Consider the following 22,981-nt stretch of genomic DNA (forward strand, 5'->3'; position numbering starts at 1 on the left):
CCCCTGGCACCCCACGGGGATAGAGCCCTCCCTGCAGTGCCCCTGGCACCCATGGGGATAGAGCCCTCCCTGCAGTGCCCCTGGCACCCCACGGGGATAGAGCCCTCCCTGCAGTGCCCCTGGCACCCATGGGGATAGAGCCCTCCCTGCAGTGCCCCTGGCACCCCACAGGGACAGAGCCCTCACTGCAGTGCCCCTGGCACCCCACGGGGATAGAGCCCTCACTGCAGTGCCCCTGGCACCCCACGGGGATAGAGCCCTCCCTGCAGTGCCCCTGGCACCCATGGGGATAGAGCCCTCCCTGCAGTGTCCCTGGCACCCATGGGGACAGAGCCCTCCCTGCAGTGCCCCTGGCACCCCACGGGGATAGAGCCCTCCCTGCAGTGCCCCTGGCACCCCACGGGGACGGAGCCCTCACTGCAATGTCCTTGCCCCACCCCCTGGTTCTCAGGGTCAGTTCGGCAGAGGTGGCATCAGGGTGGTGATAGGAAGGAGATCTGCATGTTACACACAGGAAGTTGACTCTGTGTAGCAGGTGCCAGGCCCTGCCACTGGGCAGAACAGGCAGCTCGATGCACAGCAAGAGGGGGGTGGAGGCATGAATCATGCTGCTTGTTTTGCAGTTGCTGGGTTCGTGCTGACAAGGGCACTTGCATCACTGCAGATTGAGCAACAGCGGGAGCTGCAGAAGGAAATGCAAGCAAGGCCCTAGTGGAAGTGCTTAGTAAACACGCTCAGGGACCCGGGGCTACCACAGGGGGTGCCCTGCAAGGCCCTGTCCCACACCTGAAAGCAACACCCACGGGTGTTCATGGGAAGTGGAGCAGACTGGCGTCACCCAATGCTGAGGTGCAGCTGGTCGAGTGGTAGGTATCCCAACATGCATTGCTTTGGCCTGGCTGCTTCGAGCTGACTAGAGCATTGCATGGTGGGATGTCTTGTCACCAGCAGCCACACCTGTGCTAGAACCATGCTAACTTGCAGTTATGTCCCAGTGCCTCTTTTCTGAGGAAGACAGACCCATTTAAAAGGGGGTGATTAGGGCTATGTCCATTTTACAGATGGGGAAACTGAGGCACAGGGTGTCTAAGGCTGACATTGGCAAAGCCAGGAGCCCGCAGGCAGTTAGGTAAGGGATCCAATTTGTAAGCTGGGAGCTGTGAAAGCTCTTTTAATGGCCATCATCTCAGTGGGACTTGCGCCAGGCCCCTCCAGAGCTGGCAGCTGGGCCTATGCAGCTGGAAAGACCAGAGGACTGGGGCTCCCTAACAGAACAAGATTCCCATCCCACAAATACTCTGGTGATTTTGAAATCTTTCCCCCTCTCGAACTGGGATGGAAAATCGAAATCTTGGAAATCCTCATGAGTGAAAAAAGCTAATTTGTTCCTGTCGGGTCAGAGGAAACATTTCATTCGGATTTCAACCTTTTTTTTTTTTTTTTGGTCATATTAGCGTAAATTTCAAACCAAAAAGTCACTTTGAGACAGAAAACTGGCCTGGTGCATTTTGAAAATGTCAGACCCTGCTGGCCGTTTCAGGGCTGCTTTCCTCAAGGTTTTCTCCCGTTGGGAGACTCGACCCTGACCAATGAGCCAGTTTTGGTTTTGACCAAACTGCATTTTTCGGTAAAAAAAACCAAACAATTTGTTGAGAAATTCCCGAGCAGCTCTCCTGAGCCGCTGGGTGCTGTTGAAACCCCTGTGGATCCAGCAGGTTTCCTGGCACCCCTGGCGCAGTGGGTTACACCCAGCACCTCTGGAAGCCAGACTGCATCACCTATCGCTCTCTCTCCTGATTGGTTGCCTGCAGCACCTCTCCCTATAGTGGCCTAGATCCTCAAAGATATTTAGGCTCCTAACTTCCACTGATTTCAATGTAGATCCACAAAGGCAGCGTTGTCTAATGGACGCAGCACCAGACTCGGACACCTCAGGGGTCTAGTCCCAGCTCTGCCGCTGACCAGCTGTGCAACCGTGGGCAAGTCATGGCCTCTCTGTGCCTCAGTTTCCCCTCTCACGCTTTGTCTATTCAAACTGCAAGCTCTTTAGGGCAGGGGCTGTCCTTCAGTGTGGGGGGGGGCCCTGATCGCAGTTGGAGCCTCCAGGTGTTACTTAGTCCTAGTGGGCTTTCTAAATCTGGATTTAGGCTCCTAAATTTGCTTATTCTGGCCGCTCATCATCCCCTGGCAAGTGAGCAGCAAGGGGTTAAGAGCCAGATGCCTGGTCACACACAGGTCGGGTCACAGATGTGATCATCAGGTTGCAGCAAAGGCTCTGAGGTTGCAGTAACTCTGATATGCTCCTGAGTCGCTGGGCAGCGCTGAGGGGGGTGGAGGGGAGGGGTTGTAGGATTGGAATCAGCGCGTGTCCGCCCTGCAGTCACCTCCCAGTACTTTCCCCGTCCCCACAAGGGCAGAGCTCGCAGCTGTTAGTCACTTTCCAGGAAGGCCGCCTGAGCTGAAATCACCTGGTTGGGCAGGAACCACATTTTGCTGTGCAGGCTGGTGCGCCAGGAACCATGTTCAGCGAGCGTTATCCTCTCCTCCAGCCACACACATGGTCAGCGGCAGCCTAGGCCTGGGGTGGAGGCAGGAGAGTTTCTGCCTCTTGGTGCCAGGCCGTTCTTGTTGCTAAACTGCTTCTCGAATGGGCAGGTCGGCTACGTCAGGAGTCACTGCCCTGTCGTGATATGACCAGGGATAGCTTAGGAGGGCACCATGTGCTGTCACTCCAAGGTGCTCACCTGTGCCCAGAAGCCCCTGATACTCCACCTGTGTCTGTTTCCTGTCCCCGGACGACCTCGGAAATTCCAGGTGCTGAGAAGGGAACCAGGCTAATCAGAGAGATCTGAGATGGGGTGTCAGTTCTGGGGCAGCCAACGAGAGAGATAAAGGGCCTGTCTTACAAGAGGAGACTCAACCGGCTTGGCTGGTTTCTGAGAAGGGATGTGATGGCTGTCCATAAACACACAGGGGGGAATCACCAGGGAAGGAGAAAAGCTAATAACGCCACAGTTGGCACAAGAACAAATGGGGATAAACTGGCCTGGAATTAATTTAGGCTGGAAATGAGACCCAGCCGGGGGGTGGGAGTTCTGGACCAGCCTCCTGGTGGAAAGAGCCGGAGGCAAACAACGTAACTAGCTCTGAGATGGAGCCTGATACGTTTCCGAATGGGTTGCTATGAGGTGGCTGCCTCCGGTAGCAGGAACTGGGCTTCTTCCAGGCCGTTAATGTCGAAGGTCCGGTTGCACAGGGCCAGTCGTCCTGGGGATATAGTGCTTTCCAGGAGACGTATCGGGTCCTGGACTGTGAATTACAACCCCCCGCTGGGGCTCGAATGGCTCCATGCTCCTCAGTGGGAAGCAGCTAAGAGAGACTGTCATGCCCCGAGTGATCTTGAAGGCCAGTGTTTTCAAACGCAGCCGCCACTGAGATGGGGTGTCAGTTCTGGGGCAGCCAACGTGAGACCAACGAGATGTGATTTTCAGAGGCGCTGAGCACCCACAACTCCACATGGGGGCAGTGGGTTTGCAGCCCCTCTGGAAACCAGACCCTCTGTGTCTCACGCTGGGCTCCCCCAAACTGCGTCAGCGGCCACTTTGGACAGGTTGGGCCTAACTCTGTACAAGTAGCGCTTCACCCAAAGAGGAAATGCAGCCACCTCTGGGGTGGAAGGTTGAACATCTGCAAGGCAATGCTTGCACGGCAATCTGGAATTGACAGAACAAGGAGTAATGGTCTCAAGTTGCAGTGGGGGAGGTTTAGGTTGGATATTAGGAAAAACTTTTTCCCTAGGAGGGTGGTGAAGCACTGGAAGGGGTTACCTAGGGAGGTGGTGGAATCTCCTTCCTTAGAGGTTTTTAAGGCCCGGCTTGACAAAGCCCTGGCTGGGATGATTTAGTTGGAGATTGGTCCTGCTTTGAGCAGGGGGTTGGACTAGATACCTCCTGAGATCCCTTCCAACCCTGAGAGTCTATGATTCTAAGGGGGGTGGATATTGTGCCCAACTGAAAGTGGGGGAGAATGTAGGGGACCAGAATGTTCATTCCCCCAGTTGAAATGTGGGCAGGACATGAGCATAAAAAGTGACCAGGGCCATGGCATGTCAGACGTACAGAAGAGGCCAGGACCTCAGTCAGAGGATGGTTCCCCTAGCACCGTGCCAGGGAGTTGTTCAGTAATGAGAACAAGAAAAGGATGCATCTATAAGTCACAGCCGCCACTTCCTGCAGTATCTTGGGTTTTCCCTTATTTGTGTACTAACGAGGTCAACCCTCTTAGCTGATGAGCCCAGAGAGAGGAGATCAGGGAGTGCTAGAGGCTGTGAGAGGCCTCGCTCTGCCCTGATTGACTGCGATCCATTTTCTGTCTCTTGTTGCAGAGACAATAGTGGCGGGCGGTTGCTTGGTGTTTGTACAATGCCGCTCCTGAAGTGAAATGTTGCAGGAAAAGAGCCACGTCATGGCCGTAATTAGATGGCATCTGTTAATTGCCTAGATCATTGGCATGCGCTTTGTGAAATCAGCCTGCGATGAAGCGCTGGTTGCGTTGGTTCTTAGCGTGAAGCCCATCCAGCGAGCCGAAACTCACGTGGTCGCGAATCCCGGAGCTGCTCAGTCATCAGAGCGGCTGGTGGGGCGTGCCGCAGCGTGACAATCGCAGCTGTGGGCGATGGAGCGAATGTGGGGCTGGGCTTTAGCCCCGCCCGCTCTGGAGGACCTCTCAGCTCACTGACACACTTAGAAGAGTCGGTGGGAGGTGGGCGTTTGCAGAGGCAGTAGCGGCAAGGTGGCAGGTGTAATCACTGTATATACGGTAGCAGCCAGCCAGCCACAGTTATGGTTGCTCAGAACTGTGTGGCCCCTGCTACATGTAGCAAAGAGGGGTCCCCTTTAGCTGTTTGCAGTCATATAATACCAGAGCTAGTCTCTCACCCAAGGCCTGAGGAAGGTATAAGCATTACAGGCCCCTGCTTAGCGCCCCAGCTCCCAAAGGCATGTGATAACACTAGCTCAGTGTTTGCTTTCAAAAGGGTGATGTTTCTAGCCCTTACGGCCGCAAAGAAAACCTTGAAAATGTGACCTGGTGTAAGTGCTACAGCGATGCTGCCTGAGTCTGCAGAGAGCCTAAGCCCATCGCTCTGAGGGGTGTGTGCTGCTCCATGCATCTCAACAGGTTAATGCTGATACCTGCTGCTTTGGGGCCCCTAATGACACAACCACAGCAGGGACTCTCTCGGCAGCCATTTGGCTCTGCTGGGGTCACATCTCCAGCCTGCCCCACCCCAAAGTCCTTTGAGAATAAAGACGTCGTGTCCTCCCTTCTCGGGGATGGACCCCACCTGCTTAAGGCAGGGGCTATTGGTTTGTGGAGGCAGGAGGCCTGAGGCTGCTCAGAGAGGAAGCGGGGCAGGGCTCCCACAAATCCATCTCTTGTGTAGGTAGCTCCTGATACTGCAAACCAAACAGGACAGGGCAGAGGTGTAGGGGCTGGGGTCACAGGTTGCCTTAATTGGGTGCTGGAGGGAGAGGTTTAGGGTGAGCACCTGGTGGAGGAGGAATTTAGAGTGAGCACCAGGAGGGGGAGGAGAAATTTAAGATGAGCATGGGGCGGGGGGAAAGATATTTAGGGCGAGCACCGGGGGAGAGATGTTTAGGGTGTGTACTGGGGGGGAGTAGCCCCTTCATGGTTCTGCTACAGGGTGAGGGGGTGGGGGTCTTTATGTGCCCCCCCCCAGAGAGCCCTCTGCTTGGGTGGGTGGGGGAAGAGCCCTCCCTCCTCTGGGACAAACCAAAGCCGTCTAAGGCAGGGAGTATCGGTCTGGTGGGGGGGAAGCGCTCCCCCGCGCTAAGAGACTAGTGCTGGGCCCCCAGAAGACATCTCTTGTATGGGTGCCCCTGCAACTGCCACCCTAAACAGGGGGATGGGTGGGATCATGGGGACCCCCAAGTGGCTCTGGATCTAGGATCCTGGATTGCAGTTCTCTGGCTCTGGTCTCTCCCTCCCCTGGCATCTAAAATCAGTAAAAAAATCAGCCTCAATTGAATGGAACTAAGATGTTCAGAATCGAGCTGGGAGTCTCCACACGCAGGCTGGGGCTGAGACAGCCAGAAGGGGGGATGACACCTGATCTAGTTCTTTTGGTTCCAGTCTGAGTGTAGACAAGTGCTGAGCTCCAGGATCACCTACCCCAAGCGTTGAAAAATCAGGAGCCCAGCTGCTAAAACAACTTGAGATCGGCTTCAAAATCATGCAGTGTTTTAAAAAATAATACATGGTGGGATCTCTTCCTTTGCTGACTTCAGGGGTCACATTTTCCAGCTTTTCTCTGCAGCTGTGAGGCCTAAGAACCTAGGAATTTTTGCATGAAAGCTGAGCTCTTCATGCAATCCCCTGACTCCATCCACTGGAGCTTTTAAGACACCAAATATCATGAGATGGGGAGAGCTAGTTATCCAGTTCAGTGGAATCAGTGCCCAGTTGTGTGTGGTTGCTTGTAGATTGATTGAAACATGACATATTGGTGTACTTTGTGCCGGTAAATGTACAGTCACAACACTGATACAAGAACATCCACACGAGTTTGCATCAGTTTAACTAGAATGGGTTTTGAAACTGGTTTAAGCTGAGTCAATGCAACTTCTGAATATAGGTAATGGGTGTCTCACCCTTTCTGTGTCTCTAGCCCCTTTACCTGCATGGATACACACACACACACAGTGGCTGAGCACAGCGATTTCGCTCTGCATTCTGGGAGTGCATTTCATTTCCTGTGTGGTCTGCAGAAATGAAATCGGCCAGTGACTCCACCCAGTCAAACCTCCCCAACCAGAGACCAAGCCAGCAGATGCAGATTTGTTCCTTTTTCACTTAACACCCTGTACTGAAAGGTCCCCATAAGCAGGATCTGGGGGGTAGGGAGGGATCTGCACCCTATGTACAGAGAGAGCAAGACAGAATCCATGTGTTTCCATGGTAATTGCAATGAGTACATTGTTATAATTTGTTAGTTCCATTATGATAGAGGCCCCAACTGAATTGCAGCGCAAGGTGCTGCACGTACATATGAGTGACAGCTCCCAAAAGAATCTAAATGGACATTTCATAGATGAGAAACTGAGGCACAGGGTCACGTAAGTGACTGGTCACGGTCACACACACACACACAGGGTAGCTAGTGTCATGCTTTGGTCTCCCTTAGCCTTGTAAGGCCTGGACATGCAGTCGAGCTGTTCTAATTTTCTCCTTTACCTGAGGATAAATTATAAAAGCAGTGATCTTGGAAATATAAAATTTGTTTTTATGACATGCTTATTACACACTATTTATTATTAATTACTATTTATCATGACAGTATTTTTATTACATTATGAAAACGGCAACACTCTTCCAAGATCGCACTTTCATACCCTGTATCGTTTGAATAAGCCTTTTATAAGACAAGGCTCCTATGTTGCATCAAAGAGTATCAGATGTGAAACAGCAGGAAGGGATTTAAGAAGCCAACTCAAAGAGTTCCTCCTACACAAGCATTCAGGGCTTGAGCAGTCCAGGCAAACAACGCACGTTACAACAAAGCTTAAACCCGTTCTTCTTCATAATTTTCAAAACAATACTAGCTGCCTATTTAATTTAAAAAACAGCAAAAAAATATCCACCTTCCTTTCCATTTCTTATAAGGAGTCTTGAAGTTTAAATCTCCTCAGTGGGATAGCGATGCTTGCTTTGATGTGCTTAGCTCTTGGAAGTCCAGAGGCTCCAGGCTGCTGGCCCCGTGCTGCCCGGGGTCCCTAGCGACAGCTCTGTCCGCCATTAGGGAATTTTTCCCCGAGAACCCCCTGTAACATTTCGCGAACCCCCAGGGTTCACGAACCCCAGTTTGGGAACCACTGCTCTAGAGAATCCAACCTCCCGTGGGAGCGCAACGTGGGTCTGACGGCTGTGGCTGACCCCCGAGGCCTGGAGAGGTGGAAACTCCTCCCCAGCTGCCCACATGAGAGCAAGGCATCATGCGTCTCCGCTGGGGAGGAGCGGGGAAAGGGGGACATCGCCCCGCTCCAGAAGGAGAAGATGGTGGGGGTCACTCAAGGCTCCGGCCATTTCGTGGTCGTGGCTCTAGTCAGCCCCCCCACCCCCGATTGGCTGCGGCGCTCCGGCTGACTCTCCTCTCTCCCCCCAGTTCCCCAGGTGCTGAGGAGCTGCACGGAGTTCGTCGAGCAGCACGGCATCGTGGACGGGATCTACAGGCTCTCCGGGGTCTCCTCAAACATCCAGAAGCTGAGGTGAGGACTGGGGCTGCAAATGCCTCCGATCGGAGGGGACGCTTGCACGTATGTGTGGGACGGGGGGGGAGGGGCTTCCCATGGGTCTGACACGCCCGTGGCTTCTCTGACACAACACGTGGCTCCGAGGGGCCCTTCATTAAAAGCTGTGGGCGAACTTTTCAAAGCTGGGTGCCCATCGCTGCTACATGCTCATCTAGGGACCTGCCTAAACGGGCCAGTTTGAAACTCCCAAGTGAAGTGGGGGATTCCCCATCTCTTGTCGTCTTCAAATCCAGCCAGGCTGCCTTTCTGGGAGATACACCATAGTCAGACATCAGAGGAGGAGCCGTGTTAGTCTGGAGCTGTAAAAAGCGACAAAAAGTCCTGTGGCACCAGGGCCAGCTCCAGGCACCAGCTGACCAAGCACGTGCTTGGGGCCGGGTGACGCTCTGGGGGTTTTTTTTGTTTTGGTTCCTCAGGGCAGCGCTGGAGGGTTTTTTTTTGTTTCTGCGGCCCGGCGCTCGGGGCGGGGGGGGGGGCTTCGTGCAGGGTGGTGTTTGAGCGGCACGGGGCACTCGGGGGGGTGGGGGCTTGGCACAGCACCCGGGGGGGGCGGGGGCTTGGCGTGGTGCAGCAGTCTGAGGGGGCGGGGCTTTTGGACAACATGACACTTGGAGCGGGGCTTACACTCGGGGGTGGGGCTTCGGGCGGCTTGCCGCTCGGGGGGGCAGGGCTTCGGGCGGCGTGACGCTCAGGGGCGAGGCTTCGGTGGCGCGGCGCTTGCGGGGGGGGTAGGGCGGGGCGGCGCTCTTCTTTTTTGCTTGGGGCGGCAAAAAAGTTAGAGCTGGTCCTGTGTGGCACCTTATAGACTAACAGACGTATTGGAGCATGAGCTTTCGTGGGTGAATGCCCACTTCGTTGGACGCATGCGAAAAAGCTTATGCTCCCACGAAAGCTCATGATCCAATACATCTGTTAGTCTATAAGGTGCTACAGGACTCTGTCACTTTTTACATAGTCAGACACACGTATTTGGCCCAATTACAGGTAACTGGGTGAAATGCTCTGGCCTGTGTACTACAGGGGGTCAGACAAGATGATCTAATGGCTTTAAACTCTATGAAGCTAGGAATTTTTAAAGGTGCTGAGCTCTTTCTTTTCTTTTCTTTTCTTTTCTTTTCTTTTCTTTTCTTTTCTTGTAATGTCCCATCACACACCTCTGGGCCCTGAACAGTAATTGATAAAACAACACACCTCACTAGCAGGTCGTCTCAACCTTGGAAAACTCACATCCATCAGTAAAATACAGATCAGCCTCAAATTTGCCCTGAAGGAAGAGCCAAACCTGTGCTCTGAATGTCAAACAGACTCAGACTCCTGCAGAGCTATGGAGGAAGCAGATTGCAAAAGCTAAAACAGCCCCTCTGAGAATGTAAATCTAGGGCCTGTTATATGAGAGTCCCAGCTAGGGTGACCAGACAGCAAGTGTGAAAAATCAGGACAGGGGGTGGGGGGTAATAGGATCATATATATGAAAAAGACCCAAAAATCGGGACTGTCCCTATAAAATCAGGACACCTGGTCACCCTAGTCCCAGCTGATCTGAACTGTGGGGACAAAGCACAGTTAGAACTAGGTCCCGGACATTGCAGGGCCTTAGAGATCATTAGAGCTGGCTGAGAACTGGGATTTCTGTTCCACAGGAAATTCTGACAGTTCAAAATTGGTTTTTGCTGCGAATTGGAATGAAAAGCTGAAATTTTGAAATTTCCCTCAGATGAAAATTCTTAAAAAAAAAAAATTTTTGATCTGGGGCCAGTGAAACGTTTCGTTTTGCTAATGTTGAGTTTCAGTCAGGTAACATTTATTTCTTTTGGATAATGTCAAAACCCTAGAACAGTGGTTTTCAACCTGTGGCCTGCGGATACCTGGGGTCCACAGACTGTGTCTAAGATTTCCATAGGGATCCCCACCTCCATTTGAAATTTTTTTAGGGAGTCCTGCAAATGGAAAAAGTTTGAAAACCTCTGCCCTGTAATATAATATTAGATATGATGTATAATATAGATACAAAGTAATATATTGATATAAAGTGAAAATCAAAGCGGAACGGGAATGTTGAAATGAATCGTTTTTTCCTTACTGAAACAAGGAAGCGGACATGGTTTGTTTTGACTTTTTCCCATCAAAAATGTCCTTGAAATTGACACGTTCCCACACAATGTTTAGATTTTGATGAAACTACAATTTCTGACAAGCAGAAAAATGTTCACCCAGCTCTAGTGTGGGTCTAGCCTGCAGTCCCGGGGTGTGATTGCAGTTTGGGTCCTGTGACGGTTCTCAGGGTACCCCCGGACACCTTCTTACACCCTGCCTTTAGCGGTACCTGGGGGTTAGCTTCCTAACCGCCACCAGCCGTCAGACACTCAAGCGCTTTCCTCCAGGCTATGCAGCTTTCAAGAGTGCACCCCAATCCCTGAGTCCCCTTCAAGCATCGGCAGCTTGACGGGTCCCCCTGTGATGTCCAGCCCCCCCCCCCAGACTGGCCACTCACAGAAATCCCAGATCCTCTACCCCCAAAGAAGCAATGCACCCCAGTATACCAGTTTTACCTTAAATCACCACTCCTGTATAACACACAGCATTTGTGCCCACTTACAAGAAACCAAAAGAAGGTTTATTTAAGAAAGAACAGAGGTTTCACTGGAACAGAGCTGGGCAAACTTTTTGGCCCAAGGGCCACATCTGGGTATGGAAATTGTATGGCAGGCCATGAATGTTCATGAAATTGGGGGTTGGGGTGTGGGAGGGATTGCGGGCTCTGGCTGGGGGTGTGGGCTCTGGGATGGGGCTGAGGATGAGGGGTTGGGGGTACAGGAGGGTGCTCCGGGCTGGGACCAAGGGGTTCAGAGGGTGGGAGGGGGATCAGGGCTGGGGAGGGGGATTGAGGCCTGGGAGGGGGTCAGGGGTGCAGGCTCTGGGTGACGCTTACCTCAAGCAGCTCCCAGAAGCAGCGGCATGTCCTCCCTTCTCCGGCTCCTACGCGGAGGCGTGGACAGGCAGCTCTGCACACTGCCCCATCTGCAGGCACCGCACCTGCAGCTCTCATTGGCTGTGGCTCCAGGCCAATGGGAGCTGCGAGGGCCGTGCTTGGGGTGGGGGCAGTGTGCGGAGCCCCCTGGCAGCTCCTATACGTAGGAGCTGGAGGGGGGACATACTGCTGCTTCCAGGAGCCGTGCGGAGCGGGGCAAGTCCCTGACCCCGCTCCCCGGGGGGAGTTCAAGGGACGGATTAAAATGTCTGGTGAGCCGGATGCGGCCCTCGGGCTGTAGTTTACCCACCCCTGCACTAGAAAGAAGAGAGAGTGTTGGAAGCAGATGGTTACAATACAAAACATCATAAAACGGGACCTGGGTCCTACCCTTATGAATAGTTCCCTTTCCTAGCCAATACAGTAAGTTTCCCCCTGCAAAATTCAGATGGTTGCAGCGCTGGGTGGCTTCCCAGGAACCAGGGTCCAATCCTTCCCGAAACATCCCCACCCAACAAGACGTCTCCTCAGTGAATGGCTGCAGAGTGTCTTTCCCTGCACAGTGTAATGCAGTGTTTATAGTTTACCTTTGATGGTTTTCCATTGACTTTTCTGGGTTGTTGTGATGGCGGACGATGGAGCGATACATTGCGTCATGGGCTAGCCAGGGAGGGGCGACATCTTCCTCCCGCCGGAACAGGCCCGCACCAAGACCTATGATTCCCTGGTGACTCACTTTCCCTCCAAGGCATAGTTTTCGATATAGTTCCATTATTCCTTACTGATCAATCATACGCACATCTCGAAATGATTAGGAGTATCGTTACATTACAAGCTTTCAGTAGAGACCTCACATGCTCCCCTTGGTGGATAAATACCTTGAGAGCGGTGTCTGAGGTGTCGTGAGTTTGCCAGGTCTGAGACAGGAGTTTCTTGCAAAGAACAGTGAACCCTTTGCTCATTGCCACCACCGGGCCTGTGTGTCATATGTAGCTATCCCCAAGCTAGCTTTGACGTAGCTACCTCGGGGCAATTACTCAGAGTTTCAGGTGGGCTAGTACAGCCCGTGCTGCCGCGGTTTCACTGCTCTGAGACCCGAGCGAGCTACATTAAAGCTAGATCGGGGCTGTCGACATGTCTAGACAGACCCCATGGCCCTCCTGCTTCTTACTGGTCATGAGGGTGGGGAGGGGCGGAGAAGAAAGAGCAGGGGGTGGGGTCTTGGGTGGAAGAGGCGGCATGGGAGCGGGGCTTCGGGGGAAGGGGCGGGGCCACGGTTTGGGCACCGCACCCCCTCCCACCCCCACTTTTCTGCCACTCCTGTCCTGGAGTCTCCAGGAACCAAAGATGAATCTTTCATTAAAGATTCTGTCATGTGATGAAACCTCCAGGAATACGTCCAACCTCAACGGGCATCCCTAGCTGCTCCCCATCTCCCCCAGGCCCGCCAGTGCAATCACTCTCCTCCCTCTCTTGGTTCGCAGGCAGGAGTTTGACAGCGACCGCTGCCCCGATCTCAACAAAGATGTGTACCTGCAGGACATCCACTGCGTCAGCTCCCTCTGCAAAGCCTACTTCCGGGAGCTCCCCAACCCCCTGCTCACCTACCAGCTCTACGACAAGTTTGCTGTGAGTCTGGCCCTGCAATCTGCCTTCCGGGGATGTCTCTGCCACAGCGCTAACTCCGGTGATCGGCACCCGGGGCTGAGCCCCGGGCTCGGCCTAGCACCGGAGCGAGCAGCCGCACCGCAGAGCCCGACCGGAGTGCCTTGTCCTCCCTGTTCTGCACTCACCCATGTGTGTCACACCCACTGGTGCGGCAGTGAGTACTACGGGCAGTGACTTGCTCCCAGTGCATTGTGGGAGAACTTGTCTGTCCTTCTGGGCACACAGGGGGAATTGTGGGAAGGCGCAGGAGGGCTATCAGCCCTCAAGAGGTTTAGCCTGCGTCCACACTCCAAAGTGGGAAGCCCCAGTGAAGGCCTCGCTCAGCTGTTAGTCTGTATCCCAGCTGGGCCAGCTAGCCTAGGTTTAATGCACCACCAAACTGGGGGTGAGGAGGTTTGTGTGTGGACGGGAGCAACAGCCGAGTAGGAGCCTCTGCAGAGAAGACAGAACCTTGGCTACCACCTGTGGCAATGTCACGTCCGCCTTTGTCCTCACAGCGGTGAAGCACTGGGAATTAAATCAGCAGCAGCTGGCATCCTGCCCATCCCCCCAGCACTCTGATGGGCAAATTCCCAGCAGGGCGTGGGCGAAGCTGCGTGTGCTCTGACTTGCGTGTGCAAATCAGGGTGTTTCCGTGTTTCCCCTGAGGCCCGCGCGTGGGCACAGGTGCATGCTCCATTCAGGGCCCGTGCTTTAGCAGCTGTGAGCCTTCACAGCCCTTGGCACTGTGGGACAGATGAGATTGTGAAATGCCCCACAATAGCTGGGGTGTCCTCTTCTTAAAAGGACAGTATCAGAGTGAGTCAGGTCCTGCTGCGAGGGCCCAGCAATTGCTGTGAGGGGAGCCTCAGATCCAGAGCCCCCGTCCTGAGGAGCATCCCATAACGGCTTGTTCAGAGTCACAAACATTTCACAGCTATGAACGACCTCCATTCCTGAGGTGTCCGTAACTCTCAGGTTCTACTGGAGATACGTTCGTGGAGGATAAGTCCATCCATGGCTATTAGCCTTGATGGGCAGAGATACAAACCCATGCTCTGAAGTGTCCCTAGCCTCTGTTTGCTAGAAGCTAGGAATGGGTGACAGGGGATGGATCACTTGGATCACACAGAGGATGTTCCGCTCATTCCCTCTGAAACAGCTGGCACGGGCCACTGTTGGAAGACAGGATACTGGGCTAGATGGACCATTGGTCTGACCTAATACGGACGTTCTAAGGGTTAGGGTTTGCAGGGGCTAGGCTTAGAACTGGGAGAAATTTTATGCAGATTCTGCGACACTGAAAGCTTTCTCGAATTCATGTCGGTTTTGCTGAAATGTTCATGTGGGGGGGGGGGGGGGAAATCCCAGCAAGTTGAGGCACAACTGTGGCTGTGCTAATCAGATGGCCGGGGCTCCACGTGCCCCCCATTTTTTTTTCCTTTTGGTTTTCTAATTTCCCCCCAAAGTAGTGGGGTTCTGGCCACCGATGCCTTGAATAGCATTAGATGCAAAGAGCTCGATCTATTTAACTTAACAAAGAGAAGGTTAAGGGGTGACTTGATCACCGTCTGTAGTACGGCACCTACATGAGGAACAAATATTTAATAGTGGTTTCTTCAGTCTAGCAGAGAAAAGTCTGCCATGATCCAACGTCTGGAAGTTGAAGCCAGACACATTCAGACTGGAAATAAAGTGTACATTTTTAACAGTGCGAGTATTTAACCATTGGATCAATTTCCCAAGGGTTGTGGTGGATCCTCGATCACCGACAATTTTTAAACCCGGATTAGATGTTTTTCGAGAAGATTGGCTATAATTGGCACCCTACCAAATTCGTGGCCATGAAAAACACATCGCGGACCATGAAATCTGGTCGTGTGTGTGTGCTTTTACCCTAGACTATACAGATTTCATGGGGGAGACCAGCGTTTCTCAAACTGGGGGTCCAAAAGGGAGTAGCAGGGGGGTTGCAAGCTTATTTTAGGGGGGTCGCAGTATTGCCACCCTTACTTCTGTGCTACCTTCAGAGCTGGGCAGCCGGAGAGCGGTGGGTGTTGGCAGTGCCCTGCCATCAGCAGCACAGAAGTAAGGGTGGCAATACCATATCATGTCACCCTTCTGCACTGCTGCTGACAGCAGCTCTGCCAGAATTGGGCTCTCAGCCAGCAGCAGCGCAGAAGTAAGGGTGGCAGTACCACCAGAATCCACCCCCACACATAATAACCTTGAAACCCCCCCCCACTCCTTTTTGGGTCGGGATCCCTACAATTACAACACCCTGAAATTTCAGATTTAAGTAGCTGACATCATGAAATTTACGATTTTTAAAATCCGATGACCGTGAAATTGATCATGACTTTGGTAGGGCCCTAGTTATCATTCAAACAGGAATTAGTTCAGGGGAATCCCGTGGCCCCTGTGTTATCCAGGAGGTCAGAGTAGATGATCACAGTGGTTCCTTCTGACTTTGGAACCTATGAATCTAAACTTTCTGACTCTATTCAAATGTGACCTGCCATGTGGAACAGTCGGAGGCTCATTGGGCGAGTGATCTGGAAACTGAAACTGCCTTGACCCCAAAGTGAAACTCAGTGAGCTGAGCTAGAGAAATACAAGTCACGGCCCGGCATGAACAGTGTCAGTCCATGTGATCTTTAACATTCTTTCCATTCTAATAACCACAGGCAGACAGACCCTGCAGTAACGGAGGCTTTATTTTGCTATTTTTAATGTTATTTGCCTGATATTAATCTTCATCCTCATCACCCCTGGTTCTTATCTGGTGCTTTTCATTTGTAGATCCCAAAGAGCTTTACAAAGGAGAGTCAGGATCAGTATCCCCATTTTACATGTAGGGAAACTGAGGCACTGAACAGTGCCCAGGGTTACCCAGCAGGCCAGAGGCACGGGCACATGTCTAACAAAGAGGCAAGCCCTGCCCCCCCCCCAAAGCTTACAATCTAAGAGAAATGCAGCAAGTCGGCAGAGAGCGCAGCTAGCACCAAGAAAGGGCTGGCCTAGTGGCTAGAAAATCAGAAAGGGGCTCCGCAAACCTGGGCTCTAGTCCTGACTCTGCTAAGGGCTAAAGTGTGGCAAGTCAGCTTCCCCTTCTGTTAAAACATGGAGAAAATAATCAGAGAATATTCCGTTTGCAAAACCGGTTATAATAAGGGCGGGATTCATAGATTCCAAAGCCAGAAGGGACCATTGTGATCATCTGGTCTGACCCCCTGTGTAACACAGGCCAGAGAACTCCCCCCAAATAATTCCTAGAGACGACCTTTTAGAAAAACATCCAGTCTTGGTTTAAACAGAGTCCTACACTTAGAAAGGAAGAATCCCAGGCACTGCTACAGGCTGGGGACCGACTTGCTAAGCAGCAGTTCTGCAGAAAAGGACCTGGGGATTACAGTGGACAAGAAGCTGGATATGAGTCAGCAATGTGCCCTTGTTGCCAAGAAGGCCGACGGCATATTGGGCTCTATTAGTAGAAGCATTGTCAGCAGATCAAGGGAAGTGATTATTCCCCTCTATTTGACACTGGTGAGGCAACACCTGGAGTATTGCATCCAGTTTTGGTCCCTCCCACGCAGAAGGGATGTGGACAAATTGGAAAGAGTCCAGCGGAGGGCAACAAAAATGATCAGGGGGCTGGAGCACATGACTTACGAGGTGAGGCTGAGGGAACTGGGCTTATTTAGTCTGCAGAAGAGAAGAGTGAGGGGGGATTTGATAGCAGCCTTCAACTACCTGAAGGGGGTTCCAAAGAGGATGGAGCTCGGCTGTTCTCAGTGGTGGCAGATGACAGAACAAGGAGTAATGGTCTCAAGTTGCAGTGGGAGAGGTCTAGGTTGGATATTAGGAAACACTATTTCACTAGGAGGATGGTGAAGCACTGGAATGGGTTACCTAGGGAGGTGGTGGCATCTCCATCCGTAGAGGTTTTTAAGGCCCGGCTTGACAAAGCCCTGGCTGGGATGATTTAGTTGGGGATTGGTCCTGCTTTGAGCAGGGGGTCGGACTAGATGACCTCCGAGGTCTCTTCCAACCCTAATCGTCTATGAGTCTATGAAACATGGTCAGTGATGAAGAATCTCCCACCCTTGGTCAATTGTTCCAGTGGTTAATTGCTCTCGCGGTTAAAAACGTGCGCCTCATTTCCAGTCGGAATGTGTCCAGCTTCAACTTCCAGCCGTTGGATGGTGTTCGACCTTTCTCGGCTAGACTGATGAGCCCCTCATCAAATATTTGTTCCCAAGTAGGTACTCACAGACTGTGCTCAAGTAGCCCCTTAATCTTGTCTTCGTTCAGCTAAATAGATTGAGCTCCTTGTGTCTCTCACTATAAGGCAGGTTTTCTTATCCTGTAAATCATTCTCGTGGCTCTTCTCCGAACCCTCTCCAATATATCAATCTCCTTCTTGAAGGAAAGTTTCTGTGTCATGAATCCAGGGCTCTGAGGTCACCTTTATGGTCCGTCTCGCTGTGTTGGTGGCATTCATGCTGGGAAGCTCATCTGCTCTGTGTAATTCTGCTTCCGCCCTCGGTATGCTTGAGCCGTTAGAATTACCGCCAATCACAGCCTTTGTTACCCGAGCCCCTAGGGCAGGGGTGGGCAAACTTTTTGGCCTGAGGGCCACATCTGGGAATAGAAATTGTATGGCGGGCCTTGAATGCTCACAAAATTGGGGTTGGGGTGTGGGAGGGGATGAAGGCTCTGGTTGGAGGTGAGGGCTCTGGGGTGGGGCCAGAAATGAGGAGTTCAGGGTGTGGGAGAGGGCCCTGGGCTGGGACAGGGAAGTGGAGTGCGGGGCGGGGGTGGTGAGGGCACCGGCTAGGGGTGCAGGCTCTGGGGTAGGGCTGGGGATGAGGGGTTTGGGGTGTAGGAGGGTGCTCCGGGCTGGGATTGAGGGGTTTGGAGGGCGGGAGGAGGATCAGGGCTGGGGCAGGGGGTTGGGGGGTGGAGAGAGGCTCAGGGGTGCAGGCTCATGGCGGTGCTTATCTCACGCGGCTCCTAGAAGCAGCGGCATGTCCCTTCTCCAGCTCCTACGTGGAGACGCAGCCAGGTGCCTCTGTGCGCTGCCCCGTCCACAGGCACCGCCCCTGCAGCCCATATTGGTCACGGTTTGCGGCCAATGGGAGCTGCAGGGGTGGCGCTTGGGGCGGGGGCAGTGTGCATAGGCTGCCCCTGTGTGTAGGAGCTCGAGGGGGGGCCATGCCGCTGCTTCAGGAGCCGCGTGGCGCAGCCCCCAACCCTGCTCCCCAGCTGGATAGCCGGAGTGGGGCAAGCCCCAGACTCCGCTCCCCAGCAGGAGCTTGAGGGCTGGATTAAAATGGCCGGTGGGCCAGATCTGGCCTGCAGGCTGTAGTTTGCCCACCCCTGCCCTAGGGGCGCTGCTCTCTGCTGTGGAGGGCAGAGGAAATGAACGATGGGGTGCAGGGAGTCTGTACTTTGGCCTGTTCAATCCACTGCAGAGAGCCATGGGTCGCTGGTGCCCTGGGCGTGACCATGTTGCTCTCTAATGGCCGGTGCTAGGGACTGCAACCCTCTGTTACTGACTCTAGATTTGGGGGCTATGTAAGAAAAAGCCCCAAATATCGGGACTGTCCCTATAAAATTGGGACATCTGGTCACCCTACTCTGGCCGCCCCATCATACAAACGAAAAGAACGGTGCTCGTGTCCTCTGTAGAGAAGGGGTTATCGCAGCTGGGCCTGCCGGGGCTGGGAGTGAATGGCCCTGGGGCAGGGCGTTTGCTGTCGCGCCGTTGCACGGACAGCAGGGTGCCATTTCCCGTGTGAGGCGGAGAGGCCTGGCCAGCTCCGGAGAGCCCTGGCTGCTGGAAGGGAGGCTGGAGGTGATGGAGGCTGCAGGGCCACCGAACTTGCTGCTCCATTGCCAAACCTGGACTCCAATTTCCTCCGTTTTCAGCTGCCCCTGACCCTCAGGCACGGGTGAAAGTAGAAATAGGGACTTGCTGGTACGGGGCTGGGTTGGGGCCAGTTCTGGCCCCTGGAAGGGGCAGGCATGGGGGGGTTACGCCGGGGTAGCAGTGACAGCCGGGGGCTCCAGCAGCAGTTTAAAGGGCCCAAGGCTCGGCCGCTGCTACCGCCCCGGGCCCTTTAAACCACTGCTGGAGCCCCCAGCTGCTGCTGCTACCCCAGGGCTCCGGCAGCAGGGCTCCGGGGGCTATTTAAAGGGCTGGGACCTAGAGGCAATGGGAGCCCCGGGCCCTTTAAATAGCCCTCGGAGCCCTGCTGCTACTCCAGGGCTCTGGAGGCTATTTAAAGGGCCGGGACTCCCCTGCTTCTACCACCCGGCCCTTTAAATAGCTGCCAGAGCCCTGGGGTAGCAGCGGCGGGGCGCCGGTGGCTATTTAAAGGGCCCAGGGCAGTAGAGGCAGCAGGAGCCCCGGCCCTTTAAATAACCCCTGGCGCCCTGCCGCTACTCCATGGTTCCAGCAGCAGGGCTCTGGTGGCAATTTAAAGGGCCTGGGGCTCCAGCCACTGCTGGGAGCCCCAGGCCCTTTAAATTGCCGCCTGGGGAAGCCGGGCCGCCCTGGTACAGTGCACCAGCTCTTGCTCAAGAACCTCTGCCCTTAGGAATCACCTGGATCCCGTCTGGGAGGAACAGACATGGCCAGCGGCGGCAGTTGGAGGCTGGGTTGTTTAGGCTTGTTCTCAACCCAAGCCGAAATGGGCTCCCCTGTGACTAAGGGTGCGTCTACACTGGAGCTGCTGGTGTCACTTCCAGCCGGGCAGATGTACGTGAGCTAGCTCTGAATAAGCTAGCGAACTAAAAATAGCAGCGTGGCCACAGCAGCACGGAGGGCAGGAGGGGCTAGCTGTCCAAGTACCTACCTGGAGTCCCGGGCTCCAGTGTAGATGATCCACAGGAGCGACTCGCTGAGCTCAGCTGGGTTCCCCTAGGGCTGGGGCGGGCTGTTGTGAGCCATGGAGGGGAGCTGGGGGCCCAGGTCATGCCTCTGAATCAGAGAGCGGTGGATAGAGATGGGTCAGCGGCAGGGGCGGCTCTAGACATTTTGCCGCCCCAAGCATGGAGGGTCCGCTGGTCCCGCGGCTTCAGCGGACCTCCCACAGGCATGCTTGCGGGAGGTCCGCCGAAGCCACGGGACCAGCAGACCCTCCGTAGGCAAGCTGCCAAACGCAGCCTGCCTGCCTCCCTTGCGGCAACCGGCAGAGCGCCCCCCTGCGGCTTGCCGCCCCAGGCATGCGCTTGGAGCACTGGTGCCTGGAGCCGCCCCTGGTCAGCGGACAAAAGGAAAGATCCCAGAGCTCCAGGGCAGCGGGTGTGAGGCGCTGTATGGCCTTGCTCTGAAGTCATAGCGGCCTTGGGTTGTGTCCTTGGTCCAGGGCTGGGCTGGGCTTGGTGGAACCCTGCAACCACTCCCACCCCACCCTGGGACATGCTGTGAGGACGCTGGTGAGAGATGGCAGAGAAGGGGGAGTGGAAAGGAAAGTCTGGATTCTTCTCTCTCTATCATATTGCCGCTATATATGCCACATCTTGAATACTGCGTGCAGAGCTGGTTGCCCTATCTCAAAAAAGATATATTGGAATTGGAAACAGTACGGAAAAGGACCACAGAAATGATGAGGGGTATGGAACGGCTTCTGTATGAGGAGAGATTAATAAAACTGGGACTGTTCAGTTTGGAAAAGAGACGATTAAGGGGGGATATGATAGACGTCTATAAAATCATGACTGGCGTGGAGAAAGTGAATAGGGAAGTGTTATTTACTCCTTCTCATAAACACAAGAACTAGGGGTCACCAAATGAAATTAATAGGCAGCAGGTTTAAAACAAGCAAAAGAAAGTATTTCTTCACACAACACACAGTCAACCTGTGGAACTCCTTGCCAGGGGATGTTGTGAAGGCCAGGACCATAACAGGGTTCAAAAAAGAACTAGATAAGTTCCTGGAGGACAGGTCCATCAATGGCTATTAGCCAGGATGGGCAGGGATGGTGTCCCCAGCCTCTGTTTGCCAGAAGCTGGGAATGGGTGACAGGGGATGGATCACTTGATGATCACCTGTTCTGTTCATTCCCTCTGGAGCACCTGGCATTGACCACTGTCAGAAGACAGGATATTGGGCTAGATGGATCTTTGCTCTGACCCAGTCTGGCTGTTCTTATGTTCTTACGACTTTTGCTTTTTTCCCAGGATGCCGTGGCCATCCAGATGGAGGAGGGACGGCTGGTGAAAATCAAAGAGGTGCTGAAGGAGCTTCCATCCCCACACTACAGGTACTGTGGAGGGTGGGGGGTGACCCTCACCCCACCCTAGGGCCCCTAGGAGTGAGCGTGATGTGTTAGCAAAAGCCTCAGGGGAGCCCTTGGGGGTGGCCAGGGCAGGGCTACATGGGCGCAGCCATACAAAAATCCCTTGAGTTTTGAAGATCAAAGGGCACAGGCCATGGGGGACCCAGCTCCCCTTCTGCGCCCATGCTGGCCCCTTGCTCTCCGGCCCTCCCACTGCCTGAGAGCTCTGGCTGATCCCCCGTGTGCTGCAGATCATACAGGGGGGCGGGGGGGCACGTCGCCCAGCGGGGAGCTCAGGCGCTTGGCCTGCCCTCTCCTGCAGCCCGGGTAGCCCCTTCGCCCATGGCCATCCAGTCAGAGGAGAGACTGCAGCTCTCCTCTCTGTGGCCAGCCCCTGCAGTGCGGCTGCTGATCGGGGACCTGGGGGGCTCCCCACACTTTGGCAGCGTTGTCCGTTGCGCTCAGTGTCAGCCCCCATCGGGGTGAGTGGGAGTTTGATCACTGGAGCAGAGCTAGGACAATGTCGAACACAGCCTCTCCCCAGCCAGGCCTCGCCCCTCCTACTGGCCCGTGGAAAGGAGCCTACAGATGTTCCAGGAGCTGAGGCCGGGTCTCCCCCGGGGTCTTGTGTCTGAGGACACGGCCCCCCTTCCACTCTCAGCTGGCTCAGGCAGAGATGTCACCGAGGCGGAGCCGGCCCACGGGGCCGAGGCCTGGCAGGGCAGTGGGAGGGAACCTGGCTCCGCTGCTGCTACTCTCTATGGGCCAGAGTCTCTCCTGTGTCAGACCTTCGCTCAGCACTGGACTGTGGAGTGGGTCTGGCCCCATGGTCAGTGCACTGGTCTGCGCCAGCCCTGATGCAAGTTAGAGCAGCCTAGGGGCTGCTTTAACTTTTGCCACTGGTCTGTGGTCCTTTAAGAGCCACTGCACAACTTCTGCCAGGGGGATTCTCCATCAGCCAGGATCCAGCTGAGGGGCTCGGGTGAAAACCAGGGGCTGTGTGTCCTGTGAATAAACAGGGCATGCCATCTTCAGCACCGCCAGTCCAGTACTGTGCAGGCCTGGACTCACCGCCATAGATGGGACAGTGCAGAACTAGAGGGGTCAGACAAAGGAGATGGGATGATCCAGGACCTGGAGATGCTCTGCTATGAAAAGTTTTGACGTGGTCAACCCTGTTACCTTAGAGAGGGGATGAATGAGAGGGGACTGAATAGTCTAGAGAAGGGAGATTGGGGGCTTCCATTGGCCCAGTCTCATAACACAAGAACAAAGGACAGGCAATGACACAGGCAGATGGGAAATCCCAAACATTTTCACGCATCATGTGATCGGCCTGTGGAACTCACTGCCGCAAGATGTCACTGATGCCCAGAACTCAAAAAGATTCCCAGGGGGACTGGTCAGGATCTGGGCAACAGGACTATCCAGAGCAGCAGTTCTCCAACTTTAACAACCTGAGGACCCCCATTTTGACTTAACATTTTTCGGAGACACCCAAGCTCCCCTGCTCAGCCCCAGGCTCCGCCCCTGCCCCACCTCTTCCTGCCCCCTGCTCACTCCATCCTCCCTCCCTCTGTATCGCTCGCTCTCCCCCACCCTCACTCACTTTCCCCAGGATGGGAGGGGGTTGGGGTGCAGGAGGGGCTGCGGGCTCTGGGGGGGAGTTTAGGTGTGGGAAGGGGTGCGGGCACCGGCCGAGCGGTGCTTACCTCAGGCGACTCCTGAAAGCAACAGGCACATTTCT

General features: G+C 54.3%; 1 protein-coding gene across 5 annotated transcripts in view; it reads left to right on the forward strand.

The window, feature by feature from the left end:
* ARHGAP30 (Rho GTPase activating protein 30) overlaps positions 1-22,981 on the forward strand; it is a 54,265-nt gene that overhangs the window by 3,299 nt on the left and 27,985 nt on the right. For 3 of the 5 annotated variants that reach the window (XM_039512072.1, XM_039512073.1, XM_039512074.1), the window contains exons 2-4: positions 8,183-8,285; positions 12,783-12,927; positions 21,137-21,219. In XM_039512072.1, coding sequence (XP_039368006.1) covers positions 8,183-8,285; positions 12,783-12,927; positions 21,137-21,219 — 331 coding nt within the window. Of the gene's footprint in view, positions 1-8,182; positions 8,286-12,782; positions 12,928-19,592; positions 19,712-21,136; positions 21,220-22,981 lie in introns of those variants that run through there. The other 2 variants (XM_039512075.1, XM_039512076.1) reach the window with 2 other exon arrangements.

Source organism: Mauremys reevesii, linkage group 24 (assembly GCF_016161935.1).
Source record: "Mauremys reevesii isolate NIE-2019 linkage group 24, ASM1616193v1, whole genome shotgun sequence".
NCBI lineage: Eukaryota > Metazoa > Chordata > Testudines > Geoemydidae > Mauremys > Mauremys reevesii.